Source organism: Lontra canadensis, unplaced genomic scaffold, assembly GCF_010015895.1.
Source record: "Lontra canadensis isolate GAN:19392208 unplaced genomic scaffold, GSC_riverotter_1.0 scaffold11, whole genome shotgun sequence".
Classification (NCBI taxonomy): domain Eukaryota; kingdom Metazoa; phylum Chordata; class Mammalia; order Carnivora; family Mustelidae; genus Lontra; species Lontra canadensis.
In genome coordinates this window covers 29,298,878-29,325,756 of record NW_022631005.1, presented here as the reverse complement: position 1 = coordinate 29,325,756, position 26,879 = coordinate 29,298,878, and the positions used below count along the sequence as shown (strand labels likewise).

The 26,879-nt window shown below is 35.0% G+C and overlaps 1 protein-coding gene across 3 annotated transcripts in view; it reads right to left on the bottom strand.

The window, feature by feature from the left end:
* The window catches only part of DPP10 (dipeptidyl peptidase like 10), a 1,333,785-nt gene that overhangs the window by 29,754 nt on the left and 1,277,152 nt on the right, over positions 1-26,879 (bottom strand). For all 3 annotated transcript variants that reach the window (XM_032856197.1, XM_032856196.1, XM_032856198.1), the window contains 4 exons: positions 25,941-26,062; positions 25,399-25,446; positions 8,183-8,281; positions 8,006-8,075 (listed from right to left, as the gene is read on the bottom strand). In XM_032856197.1, coding sequence (XP_032712088.1) covers positions 8,006-8,075; positions 8,183-8,281; positions 25,399-25,446; positions 25,941-26,062 — 339 coding nt within the window. The remainder of the gene's footprint in view (positions 1-8,005; positions 8,076-8,182; positions 8,282-25,398; positions 25,447-25,940; positions 26,063-26,879) is intronic.

Genomic DNA, 26,879 nt, shown 5'->3' with positions numbered 1-26,879 from the left:
GCTTATACCCTTTCAGATTATCATTTTGTATTCTTTGGGTAAATATCCAGTAGTGTGATTACTGGATCAGAGAGTTCTGCTTTTAGTTTTTTGAGGAGCCTCCGTACTGCTTTCCAGAGTGGCTTTACCAGTTTGCATTCCCATGAACAGTGCACAAGGATTCCATTCTCTCCGTATCTTTGCCAACACTTGTTTCTTATGTTGTTGATTTTAACTACTCTGACAGGTGTGAGATGTTTTCTTATTGAGGTTTTGATATACACTTCCCTGATGATGAGTGATGTTGAGCATCTTTTCATGTGTCCATTAGCCATCTGCATATCTTCTTTGAAGAAATGTCTATTCATGTCTTCTGCCCAGTTTTTAATTGGGTTGTTTATTTTGGGGGTGTTGAGTTGTATCAGTTCTTTATATATTTTGGACACTGTATCAGATATGTCATATGCAAATATCTTCTCCATTCATAGGTTGTTTTTTAGTTTTGTCGATTGTTTCCTTCACAGTGCAGAAGTTTTTTTTATCTTTACTTAGTCCCAGTAGTTCATTTTTGCTTTTCTCCCCTTGCCTCAGGAGATGTAACTAGAAAGATGTTGCTATGGCCTGTGTAAGAGAAATTACTGCCTATGCTCTATTTTAGGATTTTCATGGTTTCAGATCTCACATTTAGGTCTTTAATCCACTTTGAATTTATTTTTGTATCTGGTATAAGAAAGTGGTCCAGTTTCATTCTTTTGCATGTAGCTGTCCAGTTTTCGCAACACCATTTGTTGAAAAGGTTGTCTTTTACCCATTGCATAGTCTTGCCACCTTTGTTGAAGATTAATTGACCATATAGTTGTGGGTTTATTTCTGGGTTTATTCCTGGGTTTTCTGTTCTGTTTGTGGCAATACAATACTCATTTGATTACTACAGATTTGTAGTATAATTTGAGGTCTGGAATTGTGATGTCTCCAGCTTTGTTTTGCTTTTGCAGGATTGTTTTGACTATTCAGGGTCCTTTATGATTCCATACAAATTTTAGGATTATTTGTTCTAGTTCTGTGAAAAATGCTTTTAGTATTTTGATATGGATTTCATTAAATCTGTAGATTGCTTTGGGTAGTATGGACATTTTAACAGTATTTGTTCTTCTAATCTGTAAGCATGAAATATCTTATGAAATATCTCTGTGTTGACTTCAATTTCTTTTTGTCAATGTTTTATACTTTCCAGATTATAGTCTTTCACCTCTGTGATTAAGTTTATGCCTAAGTATTTTATTATTTTTGGTACAATTATAAATAGGACTGCTTTCTTAATTTTTCTTTCTGCTGCTTCATTATTACTGCATAGAAATGCAATGGATTTCTGTACATTGATTTTGTGTTCTGCAGCATTACTGAATTCATTTATCAGTTCTAGGAGCTTTTTGGTAGAGTCTTGAGTTTTTTATACATCATACCATATTATTGTGAATAGTGAAAGTTTCACTTCTTCTTTACCAAATTAGGTGATTTTCTTTTTTTTCCAAATTGGATGATTTCATTAGCTCTTCTTACCTGTTTGCTGTGGCTAGGATTTCCAGTACTATGTTGAATAAAATCAGTGAGAGTGGACAACCTTGTCTTGTTGTTGATATTAGAGGGAAAGCTCTCAGTTTTTCGCCTTGAATATAATTTTAGCTGTGGGTTTTTCATATATGGCCTTTATGATGTTATTTTCCCTCTAAACCTACTTTTTTGATGGATGTTATACTTTGCCAGATGGATTTTTCTGCATCAATTGAAATGATCATATGGTTTTTATCCTTGCTCTTGATCCAATGTATCATACTGACTGATTTGACAATGTTGCATCCTGGGAATAAATCTCATTGGAGTTTGATGAATGAGTTTTTTAATGTATTGTTGGATTCAATTTGCTGATTTTTGTTGAGGATTTTTGTGTCTTTACTCATCAGAATATTGGCCTGTAATACTCTTTTACTCTCTCTTATTAATTAATTAATTAATTTTAAGTATCTTTATCTCATTTTAGTATCAGGATAATGCAGGCCTCATAGAATGAATTCGTAAGTTTTGTTTCCTCTTCTATTTTGGAATACTTTAAGAGGTATTAACTTTTAATAAATTTATTAAATTAAATTTAATATTTTTACTTTTAATCAAATTAAATTTCTTTTTAAATTAATCAAATTAAATTTAAATAAATTAAATATTAACTTTTAATATTTAGTAGAATTCAACTGTGAAGCCATCTGGTCTTGAGTTTTTGTTTGTGGAGACTTTTTTGATTACTAATTTAGTTTCATTGCTGATAGTTGGTCTGTATAAATTTCTATTTCTTCCTTTTTCAATTTTAGTAGATTACATGTTTCTAGGAATTTATCCATTTCTTCTAGGTTGTCAAATTTGCTAGCAATATAGCTTTTCATAATATTCTTAAAATCCTTTTTATTTCTGTGGTATCATTTGTCATTTCTCCTCTTTCATTTCTGGTTTTATTTGAGTCTCTCTTTTTTTATGAGTCTGGCTAAATGTTTATCAGTTTTATTGATCTTTTCAAGGAATCAACTCCTGGTTTGATTGATCTGTACTATTTGTTATTTCATGTATTTCTGCTTTAACCTTATTATGTCCTTCCTTCTACTGGTTTGGTGTTTGTTTTTCTTTTTCTAGCTCCTTTAGGTGTAATGTTGGGTTGTTTGTTTGAGAGTTTTTTGCTTCTTGAGGCAATTTTGCTACATCCTATATCCCAAAGATTTTGGATCATTGTGTTTTCCTTTCCATTTTTCTCCATGTATTATTATTATCTTTTATTTCCTCTTTGATTTCTTGTTTGATCTATTCATTGTTTAGTAGCATGTTATTTAGTATCTTGGTAAATTTGTTTTATTCCAGAATTTTTCTTGTGATTGATGTCTAGTTTCATAGCATTCTGCTCAGAAAAGATGCCAGGTATGACTTTAGTCTTTTTAAATTTGTTGAGACTTATTTTGTGATCTGAGATGGGGTCTATTTTTGGAATGTTCCATGTACACTTGAAAAGGAGGTGTATTCTACTAATTTGGGGTGAAATGTTTTGAACAGATTTTCTTAGGTCTATCTGGTCCAAAATGTCCTTAAAAGCCACTGTTATCTTGTTGATTGTCTTTGTATGATCTGTCCATTGATGTAATAAGTGGGGTGTTAAAGTCCCCTACTGTTTTGTATTACTATTGATTATTTCTGTTATGTTTGTTATTAACTGCTTTATGTATTTGTTTGCTCCCAGGGTGGCTGAATAAATATTTACAATTGCTATATCTTCTTGTTGGATTGTCCCCTGAATGATTATATAGTGCCCTTCTCTGTCTCATAACAATCTTTGTTTTAAGGTATATTGACCAATATAAGTATTGCCATCGTGGCTTTCTTTTCACACCCATTTGCATGATAGATGTTTCTTCATCCTTTCACTTTCAGTCTGCATGTATCTTTAGGTCTGAAATGAGTCTACTGTATGCAGCATATGGGTCTTATTTTTTTATCCATTTTATTACCCTGTGTCTTTTAATTGGAATGTTTAGTCCATTTTCATTCAGTGTAATTCCTGATAAGTAGGTACTTACTGTCATTTTGTTACTTGTTTTATGGTCATTTTTGTAGTTCTTCTCTGTTACTTTCTTCTCTTGCTCTCTTCTCTCAAGATAAGTTGGATTTCTTTAGTGATGTACTTGATTACTTTGTCTTTATTTTTTTGCATATCACTGATATTTTTATTTATGGTTACCATTTAGTTTGTATATAATGTCTTCTGTATATAGCAGTATAAAGTTTGAATTCATTCTTAACAACTTTCCACTTTCTAGGTATGTGGTGTCATATTTCATTTTCCTTTTGTCAGTTCCTTGACTTTTATAAATGTACTTATTTTTACTACTTTTGTGCTTCCTACTTTCCTTACCCTAGCTTATGATCTTTCCTTTCCACTCAGAGTCCTCTATAACATTTCTTGCAGGGCTCATTTAGAGGTCGTGAATTCCTTTAACTTTTGTGTGCCTAGACAACTCTTTATCTCACTTTCTATTCTGAAGGATGGCATTGCTGGATAGCATATTCTTGGCTGCAATATTTTGAATATGTCATGCCACTCCCTCTGGCGTGCAGGGTTTCTACTAAAAAAATCATCTGGTAACCTTATGTGGTTTCCTTTGAATGTAACTGTTTTCTTCTGCTGCTTTTAAAATTCTGTGTCACTACTTTTCCCACCTTAATTACTGTGTATCTTGGTGTGGACCTCCTTGGGTAGATTTTATGTGTCCTTGGGGGGGACTCTCTGTGCCTAGATTATCTGGATTTGTTCCCTTGTCCAGATTTTAGAGATTTACAACTATTATTTCTTCAAGTAAATTTTCTGCCTCCTTTTCTTTCTCTTCTTCTGTAACCCAATAAAGCAAATGACTAAATTCTCTAAGTGTGTTTTAAATATATATATAAAAATATACATGTTATATAACATAATGTGCTTATATATTAATTATATAGGAGACTATATTTGTATTATATATAATTATATATCATATATGACATATATAGATTATATATAACCTGCTTATAAATTATATAATATAATCCCCATCTGATCAGCTTATTTTCTATTATTCTGTCCTCCAGGTCACTGGTCCAGTCTTCTGCTTCATCTCTTCTACTATTTATTACATCTAGTGTATTTTTAAATTCATTTATTGTGCTCTTTATCTCTAATTGGTTTTTTTAATCTCATTAAGCATCAGAGATGTCTTCTACTCTTTATGTCTGCTGAGTATCTTTATGATTATTACTTTAAATTCTTAACAGGCATATTACTTACCTCCATTTTGCTTTGGTCTCTTGCTGTGATTTTATCTTTTTCTTTTATTTGGGACATATTCCTCTGTCTCCTTATTTGTCTTACTTTCTGTATAGGCTTCTTTGTGTTAGGGGAGACAGCCACATCTGGACTTGCAACTAATGGCATTTTGAAGAGGTTCTTTAGTTTCCTGCTAGGTAGTGTCCCCTTTTCACCAGAATCTGCTCCTTCAGGGGTGTCTTCTATGTGTGATATATCTACTGTGCTGCTGTGGCAGAGCTGTTTTTTCCTTCAGCCCAGTCATCTGCAGTAGCTTTCTTGGCCTATTGTGGGCAGTGTTTACTCCCTGTGGTGTCCGTGGGCCAGCCTGGAGATGCCCTGGGCTTGACTTGAGTCAGACCAGGCATTTACCAGAGATGTAGGGGCACCAAACTTCAGGGCACTTTCCCTGGCTGTCCCCTGAGAAGCTTTCATTGGTGGGTGGGGCCTGCAGTCAGACCAGTTATCTGCCTCCAGCCTACTATTGGTTCTCTGACTGGTGTGTGTGTGTGTTTATTTTTACTTTCTTAGGGGCATGCATCACTTTGAAGTGGTGCTTGCTACTCTGGGGCCTGCTTCCACACTGCCAGGGCTGCAGCATCCTGTTTGGGGTCTGGTCAAGAGTATATTGGAGAGGGTGGATCCATTGATACAAGCTTAGGGAGGGCAGGGTGGAGGTGCTAGCAAGTTTTGAGTGCTGTTGTTTTTCTGTAGGAGGGGCCCTGCAGCACCTAGACTGAGGTGGTGTCTGAAGGGGTGGATCTGTGGAAGCTGATAATTTTAACTATTAAAAATAATAGTGGCAATAATAATTACATTTATGGTTATAATTTATAAAACACTGAGTGTAAGTGTTTATGTTCCACCAAATGCTATGGTGACACATCTTTAAGGTAACCCAAGTTAGCTGTCCAATTTATTTATATGGAAGCTGATGCTTGGAAAAATTAAGCAATCTCTTGGTAAATCTTTGAACTAAAATTTGAACCCAAACCTACCTGACTTCTGCAGTAATACCTTTACTCTATTATCCTGCCTCTAAAAAAGACCTGATCATCCCTTTTCTAACAAGAGAAATCATCTTGTACTAATCTATTAAGTTCTTCTTACAAAATAAAAATCATCCAGCATAAAGCTCATATCAGATGCCACAACAAGTTAGTTAGTTTCTCTGACTCAGGGCTACAGTGAGTATCTATAATTCCCATCTACTTTTCACCCCAAACTGTGACATTACTCTGGAGCCAACGGACAGGTGAATGATTGCCTACATATCCATCTGCATGAGTGAGGCAATGCTTCATGGAAGAATGCCTAATAGGGTTCCTTTCCCTGAGAACCACCACCCCCAAGTAAATAAAAAGGCCTCTTTTCCCAAAGGGAGATATGACTGATACAGAATATAGGGTTTAAGAATTTTTTTTTTGTCTCATTTTGTCTCCTGAAATATTTTCCTCAATAAATCACACATATACTTCAAATAGGAATTGAAGAAAAGTAGGTGAAAGAGAACGGACAAGAAAAGGAATTATAAAAGAGCAAATAAGAACTTCCTCAGAAAGTCCCCAAGAACTTTCAGGGCCCTCTGGTTTTTTGGGGACAAAGGAGAATGGTCTGGGCATGAGAAACTAGATGAGGTTTAGGAATTAACATTAGGAATAGATAATGGAATGTGGGGAAATACTAAATATAATGTTTTCTGTATTTAGCTGCTTATAATTATGTGACAAACTGTTTCTATTTATTAAAGAATCTATAATCTATATAAAATAATGAACTATAATCAAAATAATTAAAACGGTCATGTGCCTGGCACTTTACATGTTGTATTTCATTTAATCTAAAAAGCAGCCTTAAAACATAGTCTGTATTTTAATGCTTGTTTTGTATTTGGAGAAATTGAGCCCTAAATGAGGTTAAGCCGCTTGCTCAAGGACACAGCTAATTAATGACAAAACTGGAATTTAAAGCCAGGAACTTTGATTTCATAGACTGAACAATTAATCTCTATATTCTCTATATTCAAACAACAAGTAATTCTATTTTCATTTCCCTTTCCTAATAAGGTTCTGATATAATTTTAGACAACTTTAAGCACTGTCCTAGCAATATATGCTGGCTAGGTTCTTAATAAGGAAAATAACCAATAACTCTCAAGAATAAAATGCTGCATCAGTAAGTATCAAGTTAGTCAACCATTAGATGCTAGGGGTCTCTGTGCCCAAGACTATTTCAGAATATGATCTCACAGAAAGTATGAATGAATTCAATTCTAAGTTGGAAAAAACTAAAAGGTTTTCTGAGCATGGGAGGTACTTCCTGCTAGTCATGAACCCAAGAAGGAGAACTGGCAGGAGTGATATAAATATAACCAATGGTTTCACCAGTGGCAGTCAGTGTTTTCTCACTGTTGCATGAACAACTGATAAAGAGCATCGGGCCTATGACAACATAGATGCTCCTTAAGGACATTATCCTAAATGAAATAAGCCAGTCACCAAAGGTCAAATATTGCATGATTCCAGTCTCAAAGGCATCTAAAATAATCAAACTCCTAGAAGCCGAGAGTAGAATGGTATTGCCAGGGGAGGGGAATTGGAGAGTTGCTATTCAGTGGGTATAAAATTTTAGTCATGCAAGATGAGTAAGTTCTATAGACCTGCTATGCAGCATTGTACCTATAGTTAGCAACACTTTATTGTGCATTTAAGATTTGTCAAGAGAGTAGATCTCATACTAAGTATTCTTACAATTAAAAAAAAAGGCTCTTATGAATCCAGCATGACTTTGATATGACAAATACATTGCAAAGAAAGAAAGAGACCAATACTATATATGAAAACAAAACCAAAAAAAATACAAGCATAGGACTTGAGTAATTGCTTAACAGATACTGATAAGCCAAACCACATGTGCCATTATTCCCAGTAGTAACACTGAGTTGGACTTGGGAGGTAAGAATTACACATTACACAACCCTCCATATTGTTTTGTGGTGGTGTCTTTGACAAGTTCATACCACTGACTGCCGCAGAGTTAACTACACATGTAGGAATTTTTTAATTTTTTTTTTAATCAGAATGCTGTCATGTGAGGCATAAGAAAAATTATAAAGCCTTTAGATTCCTTCATTTCAAAAACAAATAGAATACTTACATTATTAACAGAAGAGCATACTGGTTTCGGTCCGTAAAATCTTTGGGAAAGGACAACTGTAAAGGAAGTTCTTTTAAAGAAAGAGCAAAATATTAAATATGGAGAGTCATTTACACATAAAACTATAAGATGCAGAGAATGTTGTTCTTAAATAACATAGCATGCACAAAACTTTACCATAGTCGTCAATATGAAGCATTTTAATTTCTGACTTTACTATCTTCTTCTTCAGGATAGCTTCCTTCAGCATAGAATTGCTTTCCAATATAAAATATTCTATAAATCAAAAAAGTTAATTTAAATAACTAACTACTATGTATTGATCAGGAATCAGTACAACACAACAAATAATAATCTGGTGATTATCATTTGGCAAGCAAGCACTGTGTTAGCCACTGATTAAACTCTTATAATTTCTCTCCTGGCTGGATTACAACAGTTTTCTAACTGAGCTTTTTATTCCAGTGAAATGTTCTCTTTTTGCCCTATACCTGGAATTAGCATTTACATTTTCAAAATGCATATCTGATCATGTTGCTACTCTGCTTAAGAATATTTAAAAGAATACAAACTTATCTAGCACCCCGTAAGATGACATTACCACAGCAGGATTCCAATACAAAATTATGAGGCATGTAGAAAAATCAGGAAAATATTACCCCTAGGATGAGTATAAAAATGTAAATAATAGAAATAATGCAAATAATATATTCTCTTTTTTAATTATATTGCCAGTCGATTATAATTACATCCCATATATTTAAAAAATAGGCATGAGGATATTAAGCAGATACATGAATGATTTTTTTTAAAAAGACAAGTTAAAATACTAAAAATTTAAAACTGCAAAATCTGATATTCATAAAAACAATCTAAGATGAAAAATACTAGATTGGATTAATAGTATATTAGGTACTATAAAAGAAATTATTAATGAATTTGAGAATATGGCAATAGACAATATTAAAATTTAAAAAAACGATTTGACAAAACATGAAAAGAACATCAGTAACTTGTTGAAATTTTGATAGACTAAATCTGTAAATTTATAGGGGAGATTTGACATACTAAAAATAGCCCTCTAATCCATAAGTATGTATGTATATCATTGAGTCTTTAATTTCTTTTAATCTTGGAAGAAAGCAATCAGTCTTTCAACATCAAGACATTAAGTGTGGTATCAGTTGTTGTATTTTTGTAAATTCATTTAATCTAAGAAATTTCCTTTCTATTCTTGCTATTATTTATTGTTATTTTTACTGTTTTTCAATTTTATCAACTACTGTCTTCTAAATCCTCAAGAGTTAATAGTAAAATAGAGTGATTTGCTTTGATTGATTGTTGAAATTTATAGCAGTCATGGATTTTTCAGGTAAACCCATGTATTCATAATATCCTTTTATAAATTGGTGGATTTTACTTGCTAGTATTTAGTTAGTGAACTTTGTATCTATATCCATTAGGGAAAAAATTAAACATTTTTTTTAAGTAATCACTATACCCAACATGGGCTCAAACTCAAAACCCCAAGATCAAGAGTCTACACTCTACCAACTGAACCAAACAGGCACATAACACCCCCTTTATTTTTGTCCCTGTAATCTTTGTTTATTATTTATTAACATATAATGTTTCTTTATTTTAAGGGTACAGGCCTGTGAATCATCAGTCTTAGACAATTAATAGCACTCACCATAGCATATACCCTCCCCAATGTCCATTATCCAGCCACCTTATCCCTCCCCCACCCCCAGCAGCCCTCAGTTTGTTTCCTGAGATTGAGAGTCTCTTATTATTTGTCTCCCTCCCTTGTTCAATCTTGTTTCATTTTTCCCTCCCTTACCCCCATGAACCCCCACCGTGCCTCTCGAAATCCTTATATCAGAAAGATCATATGATACTTGTCTTTCTCTGATTGACTTATTTCACTTAGCATATTACCCTCTAGTTCCATCCATGTCCTTGCAAATGGCAAGATTTTGGGGGTTTTGATGGCTGCATAGTATTCCATTGCTTTTTTTTTAAATTTTATTTATTTATTTGACAGAGATCACAAGTAGGCAGAGAGGCAGGAAGAGAGAGAGGAGGAAGGAGGCTCCCCATGGTGCAGAGAGCCTGAGGTGGGGCTGGATCCCAGGACCCTGAGATCATGACCTGAGCGGAAGGCAGAGGTTTTAACCCAGGGAGCCACCCAGGTATCCCTTCCATTGTATTTATATACCACTTTTTCTTTATCCATTCATCTGTTGATGGACATCTAGGTTTTTTCCATAGTTTGGCTATGTGGACCTTGCTGCTATAAAACATTTGGGTGCACATACCCCTTTGGATCACTACATTTGTATCTTTAGGGTAAATAGCCATTAGGGCGATTGCTTGGTCATAGAGTTGCTCTATTTTCAACTTTTTGAGGAACCTCCATGCTGTTTTCCAGAGTGGCTGCACCAGCTTGCATTCCCACCAACAGTGTAGGAGGGTTCCTCTTTCTCCGCATCCTCGCCAACACCTGGCATTTCCTGACTGGTTAATTATAGCCATTCTGACTGGTGTGAGGTGGTATCTCACTGTGGTTTTGATTTGTATTTCCCGGTGTGATGTTGAGCATTTTCTCATGTGTCTGTTGGCCATTTGGATGTCTTCTTTGTAGAAATGTCTGTTCATGTCTTCTGCCCATTTCTTGATTGGATTATTTGTTCTTTGGGTGTTGAGTTTGATAAATTCTTTACAGATTTTGGATACTAGCCCTTTACTTGATCTGTCATTTGCAAGTATCTTTTCCCATTCTGTCAGTTGTCTTTTGGTTTTGTTAACTGTTTCCTTTGCTATGCAAAAGCTTTTTATCTTGATGAAGTCCCAATAGTTCATTTTTGCCCTTGCTTCCCTTGCCTTTGGTGATATTTCCAGGAAGAAGTTCTGTGGCTGATGTTAAAGAGGTTGCTACCTGTGTTCTCCTCAAGGATTTTGATGGGGTCCATCTCACATTGAGATCTTTCATCCATTTTGAGTCTATTTTTGTATGTGGTATAAGGAAATGGTCCAATTTCATTCTTCTGCATGTGGCTGTCCCAATTTTTTCCAACACCATTTGTTGAGGAGACTGTCTTTTTTCCATTGGACATTGTTTCCTACTTTGTCAAAGATTAGTTGACCATAGAGTTGAGGGTCCATTTCTGGGCTCTCTATTCTGTTCCACTGATCTATTTGTCTGTTTTTGTACCAGTACCATACTGTTTTGATGATTACAGCTTTGTAATAGAGCTTGAAGACTGGAATTGTGATGCCGCCAACTTTGGTTTTCTTTTTCAACATTCCTCTATTTGCAGTCTTTTCTGGTTCCATATACATTTTTGGATTATTTGTTCCATTTCTTTGAAAAAAGTTAATGGTATTTTGATAGGGATTGCATTAAACATGTAAATTGTGGGGCGCCTGGCTGGCTCAGTATTTAAGCATCTCCCTTTGGCTCAGGTCATGATCCCAGGGTCCTGGGACTGAGCCCCGCATGGGGCTCCCTGTTCGGTGGGAAGCCTGCCTCTCCCTGTCCCACTCCCCCTGCTTGTGTTCCTTCTCTCGCTGTGTCTCTCTGTCAAATAAATAAATAAAAATCTTTTTAAAAATGTAGATTACTCTAGGTAGCATAGACATTTTCACAATATTTGTTCTTTCAACCCATGAGCATGGATCGTTTTTCCATTTCTTTGTGTCTTCCTCAGTTTCTTTCATGAGTACTTTATAGTATTCTGAGTACAGATTCTTTCTCACTTTGGTTAGGTTTATTCCTAGATATCTTATGGTTTGGGGCGCAGTTATAAATGGGGTTGACTCCGTAATTTATTTCTTCTGTCTTGGTGTATAGAAATGCAACTGATTTTTGTGCATTGATTTTATATCCTGACACTTTACTGAATTCCTATGTGAGTTCTAGCAGTTTTGGGGTGGAGTCTTTTGGGTTTTCCACATAAAGTATCATATCATCTGCAAAGAATGATAGTTTGACTTCTTTGCTGATTCAGATGCCTTTAATTTCTTTTTGTTGTCTGATTGCTGAGGCTAGGACTTCTAGTACTATGATGAATAGCAGTGGTAATAATGGACACTCCTGCCATATTCCGGACCTTAAAGGAAATGCTCTCAGTTGTTCCCCATTGAGAATGATACTTGCTGTTGATTTTTTATAGATAGTTCTTATGATATTGAGATATGTACCCTCTATCCCTACACTGTGAAGAGTTTTGATCAAGAAGGGATCCTGTACATTGTCAAATGCTTTTTCAGCATCTATTAATATGGTCCTTGTTCTTTCTTTTATTAATATATCACATTGATTTGCAGATGTTGAACCAACCTTGCAGCACAGGAATAAATCCCACTTGGTCATGGTCCTTTTAATGTACTATTGGATCCTTCCAGCTAGTATTTTGGTGAGAATTTTTGCATCTGTGTTCACCAGGGACATTGGTCTGTAATTCTCCTTTTTTGGTGGGGTCTTTGTCTGGTTGTGGGATCAAAGTAATGCTGGCCTCATAAAATGAGTTTGGAAGTTTTCCTTCCCTTTCTATTTTTTGGAACAGTTTTAGGAGAATAGGTATTAATTCCTATTTAAATGTTTGGTAGATTTCCCCTGGGAAGCCATCTGGCCCTTGGCTCTTGTTTGTTGGTAGATTTTTGATGACTGCTTCAGTCTCCTTACTGGTTATGGGTCTGTTCAGGTTTTCTGTTTCTTTCTGTTTCAGTTTTGGTAGTTAATAGTCTCTAGGAATGCATCCATTTTTTCTGTATTCTCAAATTTGCCGGTATATAGTTACTCGTAATATGTTCTTATAATTTGTATTTCTTTGGTGTTGGTTGTCATCTCTCCTCTTTCATTCATGATTTTATTAATTTGGGTCCTTTCTCTTTTCTTTTTGATAAGTCTGGCCAGGGGTTTATCAATCTTATTAATTCTTTCAAAGAACCAGCTCCTAGTTTTGTTGATCTGTTCTACTGTTCTTTTGGTTTCTATTTCATTGATTTCTGCTCTGATCTTTATTATTTCTCTTTTCTGGCTGGATTTAGACTTTATTTGCTGTTCTTTCTCTAGCTCCTTTAGGTATAGGGTTAGGTTGTGTATTTGAGACCTTTCTTGTTTCTTGAGAAAGGCTTGTATTGCTATATAATTTCCTCTCAGGGCCACCTTTGCTGTATCCCAAATATTCTGAAGAGTCATGTTTTTGTTTTTTCCATGAATTTTTAAAATTCTTCTTTAATTTCCTGGTTGACCCATTCATTCTTTAGTAGGATGCTCTTTAGCCTCCATGCATTTGAGTTCCTTCCAACTTTTCTCTTGTTGAGTTCTACTTTCAAAGCATTGTGGTCTGAAAATATGCAGGGAATTATCTCAGTCTTTTGGTACCAGTTGAGACCTGATTTGTGACCAGAATGTGATCTATTCTGGAGAATGTTCTATGTGTACTAGAGAAGAATATGTATTCTGTTGGTTTGGGATGGAATGTTCTGAATATATCTGTGATGTTCCTCTGGTCCAGTGTGTCATTTAAGGCCTTTATTTCCTTGTTGATGTTTTGCTTAGAGGATCTGTCCATTTCAGTGAGGGGGGTGTTAAAGCCCCCTACTATTATTGTATTATTATTAATGTATTTCTTTTATTTTGTTATTAATTGGTTTATATAATTGGCTGATCCCATGTTAGGGGCATAAATATTTAAAAGTGCTAGATCTTCTTGTTGTATAGACCCTTTAAGTATGGTATAATGTCCTTCCTCCTCTCTTATTATAGTCTTTGACTTAAAATCTAATTTATCTGTTATAATTTATCTGGTATAAGGATTGCCACCCCAGCTTTCTTTTGATGTCCATTAGCATAATAAATTGTTTTCCACCCCCTCACTTTAAATCTGGAGGTGTCTTTGGGTCTAAAATGAGTTTCTTGCAGACAACATATTGATGGGTCTTATTTTTTATTCCATTCTGATACCCTGTATCTTTTGATTGGGGCATTTATCCTATTTACATTCAGGTTAACAATTGAAAGGTATGGATTTAGTTCCATTGTATTGCCTATAACGTGACTGTTACTGTATATTGTCTTCGTTCCTTTCTGGTCTGTTACTTTCAGGCTATTTGTTTAGAGGATCCCTTTCAATATTTCCTGCAGGGCTGGTTTGGTATTTGCAAATTCTTTTAGTTGTTGTTTGTCCTGGAAGTTTTTTTTGTTTTTTTTTTTTTTTTTTAATCTCTCCTATATTCATTGACAGCCTAGCTAGATATAGTATTGTTGGCTGCATATGTTTCTCGTTTAGTGCTCTGAATATATTATTCCATCCATTTTTGGCCTTCCATGTCTCTGTGGATAGGTCTTCTGCCAGTTTATTATTTCTGCCATTGTATGTTACGTACCTCTTGTCTCCATCCTGCTTTCAGGATTTTTTCTTTGTCACTGAGACCTGTAAGTTTTAATAGATGATGGGGTGTTGACCTATTTTTATTGATTTTTATTTTGAGGGGGGTTCTCTGTTCCTCCTGGATTTTTATTCTTGTTCCCTTCCCCAATTAAGGAAATTATCTGCTATAATTTATTCCAATATACCTTCTTCCCCCCTCCTCTCTTTCTTCTTCTTCTGGATCCCAATTATTCTAATATTGTGTCATCTTATGGTATCACTTATTTCTTGAATTCTCTCCTCATGGTCCAGTAGTTTTTTCTTTTTTTCAGCTTTTTAATTTTCCACCATTTGATCTTCTATATCACTAATTCTCCCTTCTGCCTCATTTATCTTAGCAGTCAGAGTCTCCATTTTTTTATTACACCTCATTAATAGCTTTTTTATAAATTTTAACTTGATTAGATTTTAGTCCTTTTATTTCTCCAGAAAGGGATTTTATTTCTCCAGAAAAGGATTCTCTAGTATCTTCTGTGCTTTTTTTCAGGCCCAGCTAGCATCTTGATAATCATCATTCTGAACTCTGGTTCTGACAGCTTACTGATTTCTATAATGATTAGTTACTTAGCCATCAGTACTGCCTCTTTTTCCTTTCTTTTCTTTTCTTTTTTTTTCAGGTGAGTTTTTCCATCTTGTCATTTTATCTAGATAAGAATAGATGAATGAGATAACAAAATACTAAAAGGGTAGCAACGACCACAGAAAAATGTACACTAACCAAATCAGAAGAGAGCTGAAAACGAGCCGAGGAGAAAGTAGAAAGGAAACGCACACATACACGCACACATGCGCACATACACACACACACACGCACACACGATTAGAAAACGGCCACACACTTGATTTTGGGTGTTTTTTGGTCTTTTAGAAAAAACTGCCTCCCCAAATTTTGAAGAAAGAAAAAATAAACACACACCCAAAAATAAGGGTAAGCACAATGAAGGGATGGAATACGATATAAAGATGAAAATTGAAAAAAGATTCTAAAAAAGAAATCGGTAAGATAAATTGGTTGAAAAAGAAAGAATAAAAAAGAAAGAAAAAATGTGATCAGGGTGGAGATTAGAACAAAGCATATGGCTTTGTTTTAGGGTATATTTTGATCTCTTGGAAGAAACTGTATCCCCAAATTTTAACGAAAAACTTATATGTATACAAAAAGTAAGGTTAAATACAATGAAGGGATAGAATATGACTATAACAATGAAAATTTTAAAAGATATGTAAAAAAGTATTGATAAAAGTTTAAAAAGGTTAAAATAGGAAAGAGGAAAAATTTTTAAAAAACAACTAAAAAATTTTAAAAACAAAATTTAAAAAATTTAACTGAAACACTGAAGAATCATGGGGAAAAGGCTGAATTCTATGTGCTGCATTTCCCCTAGCTCTGGAGTTTCATTAAATCTGCAGACTGCTTTGGGTAGTATGGACATTTTAACAATATTTGTTCTTCCAGGGGCGCCTGGGTGGCTCAGTGGGTTAAGCCTCTGCCTTCGGCTCAGGTCATGATCTCAGGGTCCTGGGATCGAGTCCCGCATCGGGCTCTCTGCTTAGCAGGGAGCCTGCTTCCCTCTCTCTCTCTGCCTGCCTCTCTGTCTACTTGTGATCTTTCTCTGTCAAATAAATAAATAAAATCTTTAAAAAAAAAAAATTTGTTCTTCCAATCCATGAGCATGGAATATCTTTCCATTTCTTTGTGTCTTCAATTTCTTTCATCAGTGTTTTATGGTTTTCAGAGTACAGGTGTTTCACATTCTTGGTTCATTTTATTCTATGACTTTTATTATTTTGGGTGCATTTTTAATTTCTCTTTGCTGCTTTATTAGTAGTGTATAGAAATGGAACAGATTTCTGTATATTGATTTTCTATCTGCAACCTTAAATTCATTTAACAGTTCTAGTAGTTTTTGGTGGGGTGTTGGGTTTTCTGTATGTAGTATCATGTCATCTGCAAATAGTGAACATTTTACTTCTCCCTTAACAATGTGTTTTTCATCTCTTTGTCTGATTGCTGTAGCTAGGATTTCCAGTATTATATTGAATAAAAGTGGTGGGAATGGACATCTCTGTCTTGTTTCTGATCTTAGGGAAACTGCTCTCAGTTTTTCATCATTGAGGATAATGTTAGTTTTTCAGATAAGGCTAGTTTTTCATATATGATGTGGGGTTTTCATATAATGCCTTTATTATGTTCAGGTGTGTTCCCTTTAAACCTACTTTGTTGAGGGTTTCTATCACATTGTACTTTGTCAAATGCTTTTTCTACATCTATTGAAATGATACGGTTTTTATCCTGTATCTTTGTGATGTATAACATTGATAACTTTGTGATTATTGAATTACCCATGCATCCTGGCAATAAAACTACTTGATCATTTTTTTAATGTATTGTTGGATTTGGTTGGCTAGTATTTTTTTGAGGATTTTTGCATCTATGTCATCAGGGATGTTGGCCTGTTGTTTTTTTTTTTTTTTTTTTTTGTAGTGTCTTTATCTAGTTTTGGTGTCAGGGTAATGCTAGCCTCATGAAATGCTCGCCTTATGGAATGAAACTAGGCAGATTTCCTTCCTTCTCTGTGTGTGGGGTTTTTTGTTTTGTTTTGTTTTTTGTTTTTTTTTTCGGTTTGTTTTTTGTGGGTTTTTTTGTTTGTTTTGTTTTTGGAGTAGTTTGAGAGGAATTTCTTTAAGTGTTCGGTACAATTCACCTGTAAAGCTGTCTGGTTCTGGACTTGTTTGGAGTTTTTTGATTAGTGATTGTTTCATTGCTGGTTTTTGGTATGTTCAAATTTTCAATTTCTTCCTGATGCAGTTATGGGAGATTATATATTTCTAGGAATTCATGTTTTTCCTCTAGGTTGTCCTATTTGGTGGCATGTAATCTTTAATATTCTCTCATAATCCTTTTTATATTTATGGTTATCAGTGATTTCTCTTTCATTTCTGATTTTAAGTCCTCTATTTATTTGCTTATTGATTTATTGATTTTGATGAGTACTACTACAGCTTTATCAATTTTATCAGTCTTTTCAACGAACTAGCTCCTGGGAAACTCATTTTATATCACCTTTTAATCTTAATGCTAGCCTCCCTGGATAGAGCAATTTTTCTGCAAAAATTTTTTTTCCTTTCAACATTTGAATACATCATGTCACTCCCTCTGACCTGCAAAGTTTCTTGCTGAAAAATTAGGTGATAACCTTATGGGGTTTCTCTTGTGTAGAACTGTTTTCTTTTCTCTTGTTGCTTTTAATATTCTCTTTATTTCTACTTTTTGCCATTTCAGTTAGTTTGTGTCTTGCTGTGGGCCTTCTTGGATTTAGTTCAAAGGGGGCTGTCTGTGCCTCTTGATTCTGGATGTCTGTTTCCTTCCCTAAATTTGGGAAGTTTTTATCTGTTCCTTCAGATAAATTTTCTGTACCATTTACTTTCTCTCTACTCCTGGGATACCTATAATGTGAATGCTGTTATATTTGATGTTAAGTTTGTTCTTGTTTTGTGTAACTTTTTTTTCTCACCTGCTTAGTTTGATTGCTTTCAATTTCTCTGTCCTCTGGGTCAGTGATCCGTTCTTCTTTCTATAGTCTACTGTTTATTCCAACTAGTGTATTTTTAATTCCATTTATTGAGCTCCTGATTGTATTTTTTTTTCCTGTGTTTTCTCTTTAAGTTTCTTAATGATGTCTTCTACTCTTTTCTCAGGTCCAGTAAATATCTTTATGATTTACTTTAAATTGTCTATTGGGTGTATTACTTGTGTCTATTTCAGTTAGGTCATTTGTTGTGATTTTGTTTTCAAAGACCTACTTCCTTTTCTAATTTCTCATTTTGTCTAAATCTTTGTGTATGTTTCTATATGCTAGGAAAGTCAGCTATGTCTCCTGCCTTATGAAGGATGTTCTATACTGCAGTGTCCCCACTTCCCCTGACACTTGAGGGGTGATTCCTGCTTGTGTGTTGTGCATGCCCAGCTGTTGTGGTTGAGTTGTTTTTTCCTTCAGTCTAGTCATCTGCAATGGCTCTCTTTACCTGTTGAGGGCAGTGTTTGGGCTCTTTTGTGTTATTGGGCCATTCTCCAGCTGCCTTGGGCTTGAGTTGTGTCTGACCAACCATTTGCCAGAGATAATAGTAACACCAAACTTCGGGATGCTTACCGGTTTTGTCCCCTGAGAAGCTTTTGTGGGCGGGGACTGCAGTCAGACCAGCTCTCTGTCTCTTGCCCACTGCTGGGGCCACAGCTGGAATGGTGTGTGTGGTTACGTTCCCCTGTCTCTGTGTCACTTTGGAGTGATTCTGGCCCCTGTTGGGGTTGCTTGTGCATTGCTAGGCTTGCAGCACCTCTTTGGAGGGTCTCTGGCTAAGAGCATTTTGGAGGGGTTGGCTCTGCTAAGGGCAAGGTCCACAAACTGGGGGGAGGAGGGGACCTGCACTTACTAGGATTAAGGCCTGTCTTGCTGGAGAGGGCAGATCTGAAGTACAGGGGGTGAGGGAGGTGCAGAACATGCATTGTCAGCAAGGAGCAAGTGTCTGCGCTTCTCTGATTCCTGCAGATGGCCCTGTGTTTGTGCTGGGAGGTGGGAGTAGGTAATGGTGCCAACCAGCTCCTTTGTTTCTGAAGAAGTCTTAAGGATCCCTGCCCTTCAATCACACTCATGAGATGAGTAAAGAAAGCTCCCTTCTGATGCCCCAAACATTTTTCAAACTGCTGCTTCTATGCTATATCTCTGCAGGCTACTTGTTGTGCTGTCTCTTTAAGGGTGGGGACTCAGTTTCCTCTTGCTCAGCCCTCCCAGAGCTGAGCCCACTGATTTTTATAGTTTCAGGTTTTTCGTCCCATTGGTTGTAATGGAAATTCAGCCCCTCTGGCTTTCAAAGCCAAATGTTTGGAGAGTCTCTCATACACAGGGAAGACAAATTCCCATGTATGAGAATGTTTCTCTCCCCTCTCCATTCCAGCAGCATCCCTCCTTCCTACCCACAGTCAGTCCCATGGATCCCTTTAGTTGTGGAGTTTGTTCTCCTGGTCTTCCTGTCATTTTCTGGGTTATTTATACTGATGTGAATGTTACTAGCTGTACCCCTGAGATACACTGTGCTTAGGGTTGTCTTATTCTGCAATCTTCTCTGGAACTCTTCCATCACCATTTTAAAGATTTTGCTCTATTTGTCTTTCCTTTTCTTTCCTTTTTATTTATTTATTTTTTTTCTGATAAGACCTTTGCAGTAATTCTTAACTACCATTTATATAATGTTTGGATATATAGATGTCCTTTTATTTTTGGTGACTTAAGGTTTAATTTGCTTTGTTTTTAAATTACCTTTTCTATTGGGATACATTTCGCTTGAGATTTGTTGAGCAGTTTTATATGTTTCATCTTATTTGGATTTGACCAAATATTGGATTTCATCAAATATTTCTTATGTGCCTCCCCTTCTGACTCTAAGTAAAAACATTGTGTGTGTGTCATATGTGTATACACACATATATATACTTGCATTAACTTAGGCTCTGTTCATTGCTTTTATTCTTTTTCTATTTCTGAAAGTTTCTATTGATAAAGTTTCAAGTTCACTGATCTTTTTTCTGTAGTGTCTAATTTGCTTTTAGTCTTTTCCAGTGAAATTTTTATTTCCAATATTTTAAGTTCATTAAGTTCCTTTTAAAAATATTCCATTTATATTCACACTGTATTCATTCATTTCAAAATCATTTATAATAGCTGGTTTATTGTATTTGTCAGAAGGTTCCATCTCTCTCATTTCTGAGTCTCTCTTTATTCGCAGCAGTTTTTTTTCCCAGTTATGAATCACATTTTCCTCACTTCCTTCCTTCCTTCCTCACTTTCTCACATACCCAGTAATGTTTTACTGGATTTTGACCCATTGTGACTTACAGTGTTTTGTGGATTTTGTTCTGTTATTTTGGAAGGTGTTGGATTTTGTTCCAGTAAGTGTATAGGCTCTCTGCAGGTCAGCTAAATCATTTTAAGACTTTTAAAAATATCTTACTTTGTGTAGGTTTGGGTGATTTCTGCTGTGTGGCTAGTGTAGCTCTACTACAAAGGCATGACTCTGGTGGGCTAGCTCCTACACATTCCAATATTCTGCCTGGTTGGAACTTTTAGCACATGCCAGCGCCCTTTAAGCTCTGTCCTTTGTCATTTACATGCTTAGCTAGGGGTTTTTTACAGTAGACTCAGGATGATTCCCTGAAGCCCTATTAAGATTTCTGGGCATTTTCTCTATTTCTTCTCCTCTCCGGTGTATTTGTCCATGTTCTCAACATTCCAAAAGCTTCAAACCTTCTGAATTCCAATGGCCATTCTCATTCTGACTCTGAGACTCTGACTCTGAGATACCATTACACTCTTCTTGGATTGTTCCTCATTACACTGAAATTCCTAAAATGATTCCAGCCAGAAAGCCAGAGCAATTAAAACATTAATCTCAATTGTCTCCCTTCTTCCAGGAATGAGAGTCCCATCTTGACTGTCACAATGCTTGAAAATTATTTTTTTATATATTTTATCCAGTTTTTCTCCCCCTCCCCCTTACTTTCTGGCAACAGGCCGTTTCTACTTTCAGTTATTCCATGGCCAGATCACAAATAAATAAATAAATTGATTGATTGATTGCAAGAACAGTCTTTTATTTGACAGAGAGAAATCACAAGTAGGCAGAGAGGCAGGCAGAGAGAGAGAGGAGGAAGCAGGCTCCCTGCTGAGCAGAGAGCCCGATGTGGGGCTCGATCCCAAGACCCTGAGATTATGACCTGAGCCGAAGGCAGAGGCTTAACCCACTGAGCCACCCAGGCGCCCCACAAATTTATTTTTTTAATTCCAGCCACATAGGACAACCTTTATCTTCCAAGTTTAAATATTTTCCTGTCTTCTTTTTAGTACATTCACATTCTTTTGCCTTTCTACTGACTTGCTTTCTTGGAATTATGTCCATTTCTATTAGAGAAATTACCATATTCTATTAGAACCATCTAACATTCTCCTGCCATGTACTCTAAATTCTACATGTGATTTCAGGCACACCAAACCACATCTTTTGTAAGTAAGTGTCATCCTCTACAATACAAATTTGGGAAATTAGATGTTGTCAGAGGTTTATTCTATCCCTAAAATGTAAGAAGTTTCAGATTATCCAAATCCTTTATTTTCAAGGAACTGATCCTAAACATTTGGTTATAAAATTTAAAATGTGAATACCTAAACTCTATATACTTTCATTAAAGACTCAGCGTTTATAACCTAAGAACTATCATAAAAATGCAGGAAGCCGCTATCGCCTGATATTTGCTAACTACAATGAAGACAGTTTTTTGAAGAATAAATCTTAGTAAATTTTTACCTTTATACCTCTAATTACAGATCATCTTGTTGGCTGTTTTTTTTTTTTTTTAATAAATGAATAATTTGACTGACAGTTGAACAAATGGATACAGCCAGAGGCACCAATCTGAGTATAATATACTAATAATTTCTCATGGTTTCTCTTAATTATCAAATGTCAATGGCAAAAAATAAACCTAATTACATGTAAACTAATTACATTAATAGAGGGGCAGCTGAGAAATTTTTACTTCTAAATCAAAGGCTACTCATTTATTCTTGGGGAAAAAAAGCAATCCATGGTCACAGGGAAATAAGTTATTTTTAAGCAAAGGAAATATAGTAAAGCCATTTTGAAAATATTAAGAGCAGAGAGTCTTCTCCATGATAAATTTGCAAAACATGTAATACACATTTTTTTTTTTTTTTTTTGGTGAAACAGTGTGAAGAGGAAGAAATGTTAAGGCACAGTTTTAAACATGGAACAGAAAAGAGAAGAAAATGAAAACAAAACTGAGAAGAAAGGGAGAGGTAAGAAACTAGAAGAGAGAAAAAAAGAAGTAAAGGGGAATGAGAACAAGAGATGGGATGGAGAAAAAGGAAACAAAGCATATATGCAAAATTAAGGAGAAAGAAAATGGTAATGATATGAGACAAAGGACTTTTGAAATATTAAAAGTAAAATTTTTCATATTTATACCTAGTCTCAACTCACTGAGCATTTTAATGAAGGGTTTCTTTTTCATTAAAGTAATATATGGAAAAAAAGTAATACTTGTTCCATTGTAGAACATAAGGCAAATACTCAAGAAGAACAAAAATCACCTGGAGGGCTGCTAGCCAAATGCAAGAATTTTAACATCTGTATTACTTTTTGAAAGTTTTAAATGCATTTTCAGTTTTGTTAGAGTGGCATAAACATTTGGACTCCTTAATCACTTGTAACTATAGCTTAAACTTTTTTTTTTAGATTTTACTTACTTGTTATTAACATATAATGTATTATTTGTTTCAGGGGTACAGGTCTGTGATTCATCAGTCTTACACAATTCACAGCGCTCACCCTAGCACACACCCTCCCAAATGTCCATCACCCAGCCACCCCAACCCTCTCATCCCCCTCCACTCTAGCAAGACTCAGTTTGTTTCCTGAAAGTTTGTCTCCCTCTTTGGTTTCATCTTGTTTCGTTTTTTTCCTCTCATCCCCTGTGATCCTCTGCCTTGTTTCTCAAATTCCAATGTTTTACTCTGCATTTCTTCGATAACTATTGGGTTTAAAGGTGTCCAGGTTAAATATTTTTATTTTTAAATTTCCTTTATAAACCCTATTCTACTTCATGTGGCCCCCAAATGTGTTCTAATTAATTCATTAACAAAGATTAATCCATAATTCGTTAACCAGAAGATTTACTTGAACCTGAATGTCTTTCAAAAAAGAAAATTAAGCACCTGACCACTGTTCACTTCTGTTTTTGTGGATGCTGAGATGATGCTTATAAGTGGGAAAATTAGAAAATGTTTCATTATTTGCAGCAGAAATTACTAGGAAACAACAGTAGAAAAAAGTTAATTAAAATCAGATTGGAATTTTTAAAAAAATTATTTTGGCATAATATGCAATATAACACAAATAGTTCCCATTTATTTAGTGCATCCTATGTTGCAAATATCTCATCTTCATAAAAAATTCATTTGCTAATTTGCCTACAAGGAAATTGAGCCTATGAGATATTAACTTGTTTCACATCTCACAAAAGGTATATAATGAACTCATTTTGTATACTATTTTTTTAATATACTGATTTTTTAATCTATAAAATCCAACCTTCTCTTTTATCCAATATACTTTTATTGTTACTGTTAATACTAAATACATTTAATTTGCTCACCACAACTTCTTGTTTTATACTGTTAAGTAGAAACTAAACAATGTACTCACCTATTTCCAACCACACAAAACCCCATTACAAATTTAGCACTTTTTTTTTTTCCCTAGAACAGGAGGAAGTCTCCATATATTGGTATTTGAAGAGTATCAATGGTCTTACTCTGTTCTCTAAAAATAACATTGTCCTTCAACATTATAGTCTTATGCCTGCATCTTAGTAAGTCTATACATCTAAGTAAAACTACTTAAATACAGGATGTGAAAGACAAAAAACAATAGAATAAGATGCCATCATATGGTAGTGATAATGAGGGAGGGAAGCTGGAGGGAATCTATTTTAGAAAGGCTAGGTCTCTGTTTTTCTGCTAGGCCCCATTTCTATATTTTGCCCCTGAACAAGCCAAAGAAACTATGTTCTCACTTCAAGGGGAAAGCAGGAAAGTGAATCATTCTCTGAGTTTTGTCTTAGGCCCCAAGCATGTAATGACCTCTAAGAAGAGCTGGATCCCAAACGTGTTCCAGGAAGTTTGCTTCCAACAAACTTCTGCTGACACTGGCATCAATACCTTCTACCTTCGATGATTCATGAAATAACATCTGTTACTCACCTGTTATCACCTTTAACTGGACCTATCCTGGATTCCTAAAGGAACACACACCCTAGATCCTTTTCTAAAATAAATCTCTAATCCCAAGCACTGATGAGACTCATTCTCCTTTCTAAGTCTCCTAGACACTCTGTCTGCTATTCTTAAACTCTGTTTTCACTTTCTCCAACTCACATTTGATTTCTGTCCTTTGTGAAGCCAAGGACCCTCTTGGCTGATCCTGCAGGAACCCCTCCTCCAGCCTACCTTCATCAATTACAAATCCTATTTTGGAGTCAGACTACTTCTCATGATTCCTGGCTCTGCTACCTATTAGTATTAATTAAGCAAGTTATTTAACTTCCCTGTGACTCGGTTTCCTCTGTTTTAAAAGACGATAATAAAATTAACTATGTCAGGGGGTGTGCTGAGTTCATAAATACAAGCCTAATTTATTAGATCATGGTAGCCTAATGTAAATCATTAGAGCATAAGAGTATTGATTGAATAAACTTGAAAAAAGCCAAAGAAACATAGAAAAGAAGGCAAGAAGCAATCTATCTATTCATTTTTACGATTACCTCAACCCTGTATTTACTTATGTACTCTACTATAATTTCATAAACACACTGACCATATTTTACTAGCAGTGTCCACCCAAACTTAATAGATGATGAACAGTTAAATACATAAAAAAATAAATGAATACATAAAACTAGGAAGCCCTGGATATCTGGAACAAACAGGATCGAAAACATATAAAATAACATACTTTTCATATTTTTCCCAAAAGTACACAAAAAGCATTAAAGGAATAATCTATATGAGGCCAAGGAAAAAAATGAGCCAGAGCAGTAAGAGGCCCATGGGCTGAAGTGTACCTAAATGAGCCTCATCAACCAGTTGTCCTTCAAATTAGGTAACAGTAGACACCCTGTTACAGGCATGTGCGATCCAACTGTGGCTCTAACACGGCTCAAATCACTTGCTCAAGCAGTCAAAATGATGGCATCTACACATCCTGTTCCATGCTGGAAACTCCTTTGAAAAAGGTTTTGTAAGAGTATGACATTGAGAATAAGTAATACCTAAGACCAATGACCCCCATGACTATCCCACATTGTCATGTTTGTGTACTTACTTGCTGGGTTTTCCATGCTGTGTAGACTGACCACTGGGACACCTGGGCCTGGATTTTAAAAACATGTATAAAAAATATGTATAAATATTTTAAATACATCTAAGTAATCATTATTGGAAACGCTACATGAGTTATTTTTTTTTTCCAAATTGAAGCATTTCATAGTTAAAACCTAATGAAACAGAAACCAGATAACCAGGCAATTAAATTTCTTTAGATCCTAAATCTCTTAACAACGAAGCCATTATTTTAAAAAGTGTTTTCTAAAGACTAGATAAATTCGTTTAGCAGGACTTTGCTGATATAAATATGTTTGTTCACTTTTTTAAAACATTTGCTCTCAAACAGCCTTTCTTGATCAGGAATAAATGTTGACTCCCAATTTTATTTTCTAAATGAAGATACAATTCATAGCTTGTAAATTCATAATTTATAATTTAATGAATACATAAATTTAGAATATCAAATCATATAGCTAAAGAAGTTACTCATGATAGTAATAGATACTGATCAAATAAATTTCATCAGAAATCATGTGTTACCTTTACAGAGCAGTAAGAAATGTTGATTCATAGGACTGAAACTGGCATCAAAATATGTACATTGTTCTTTCATAAAATTACATGAAATGCATTGACGATTCAACAGTCCTTCAGTAGATGCACTGGGGAAAGAAAAAGAAAACTAGAAATGGTACTATTCCAGGTACTTGAATGTGTGGCATCAATATTTAAAGATTAACATAAACTGAGGAGCTCCAGCATTACTTACATTGCAGTTCCCTGTAAATGATGACTTACTGTATAAATGCAAAGTCCATTTCCATTACTAATGTTAAGACATACACATTTTCTTCTCTATAATAAAATCATGTATGCCTAGATGTTTATAAAGTGTATGTATGTATGCATGTTTATAAATAAACTGATTTCCACAGGACTCAATGTAATTTATTCTTACCTGCCTTTTCTCTATAGATATTCCTTTAAAAACTTGTAAAAGGAATTGCCCACAGAAACTAGCATAAACTCACCATCAATAAATATTAGTTGAAAGAGCCAATACATGTTTTCACAAGCTACACAAAGAATCAACCTCACAGTAGAATTTGGTATCGGTGTCAAATTTTTCCCACTGAATAGATGCACTGAAAATACTTGCCTTAAATACTTGCACTGAAATTTTTGGTAAAGGAAAGTAATTTTTGTATGATAATACAGTATTAATGATCATACATATCTTGAGACATCAGGGAAGTAGGTAAAGAGAAAAGCAATCATTTATTTTACATAGATTCTTAAGGTTAGAGTGTTTGAGATATTTACTTAGGGTTAAATTTCCTATATAGAATCATTATTTTATAAATAAAGATGAATTGTAAATCATGCCAACAGATGAAAATGCTGGTGAAGCTGTGTCTTAAGCTGTATGTTAAGCTTAAGACAAAATATTCTCAATTTCATTTGGAAATGAAACAGGAT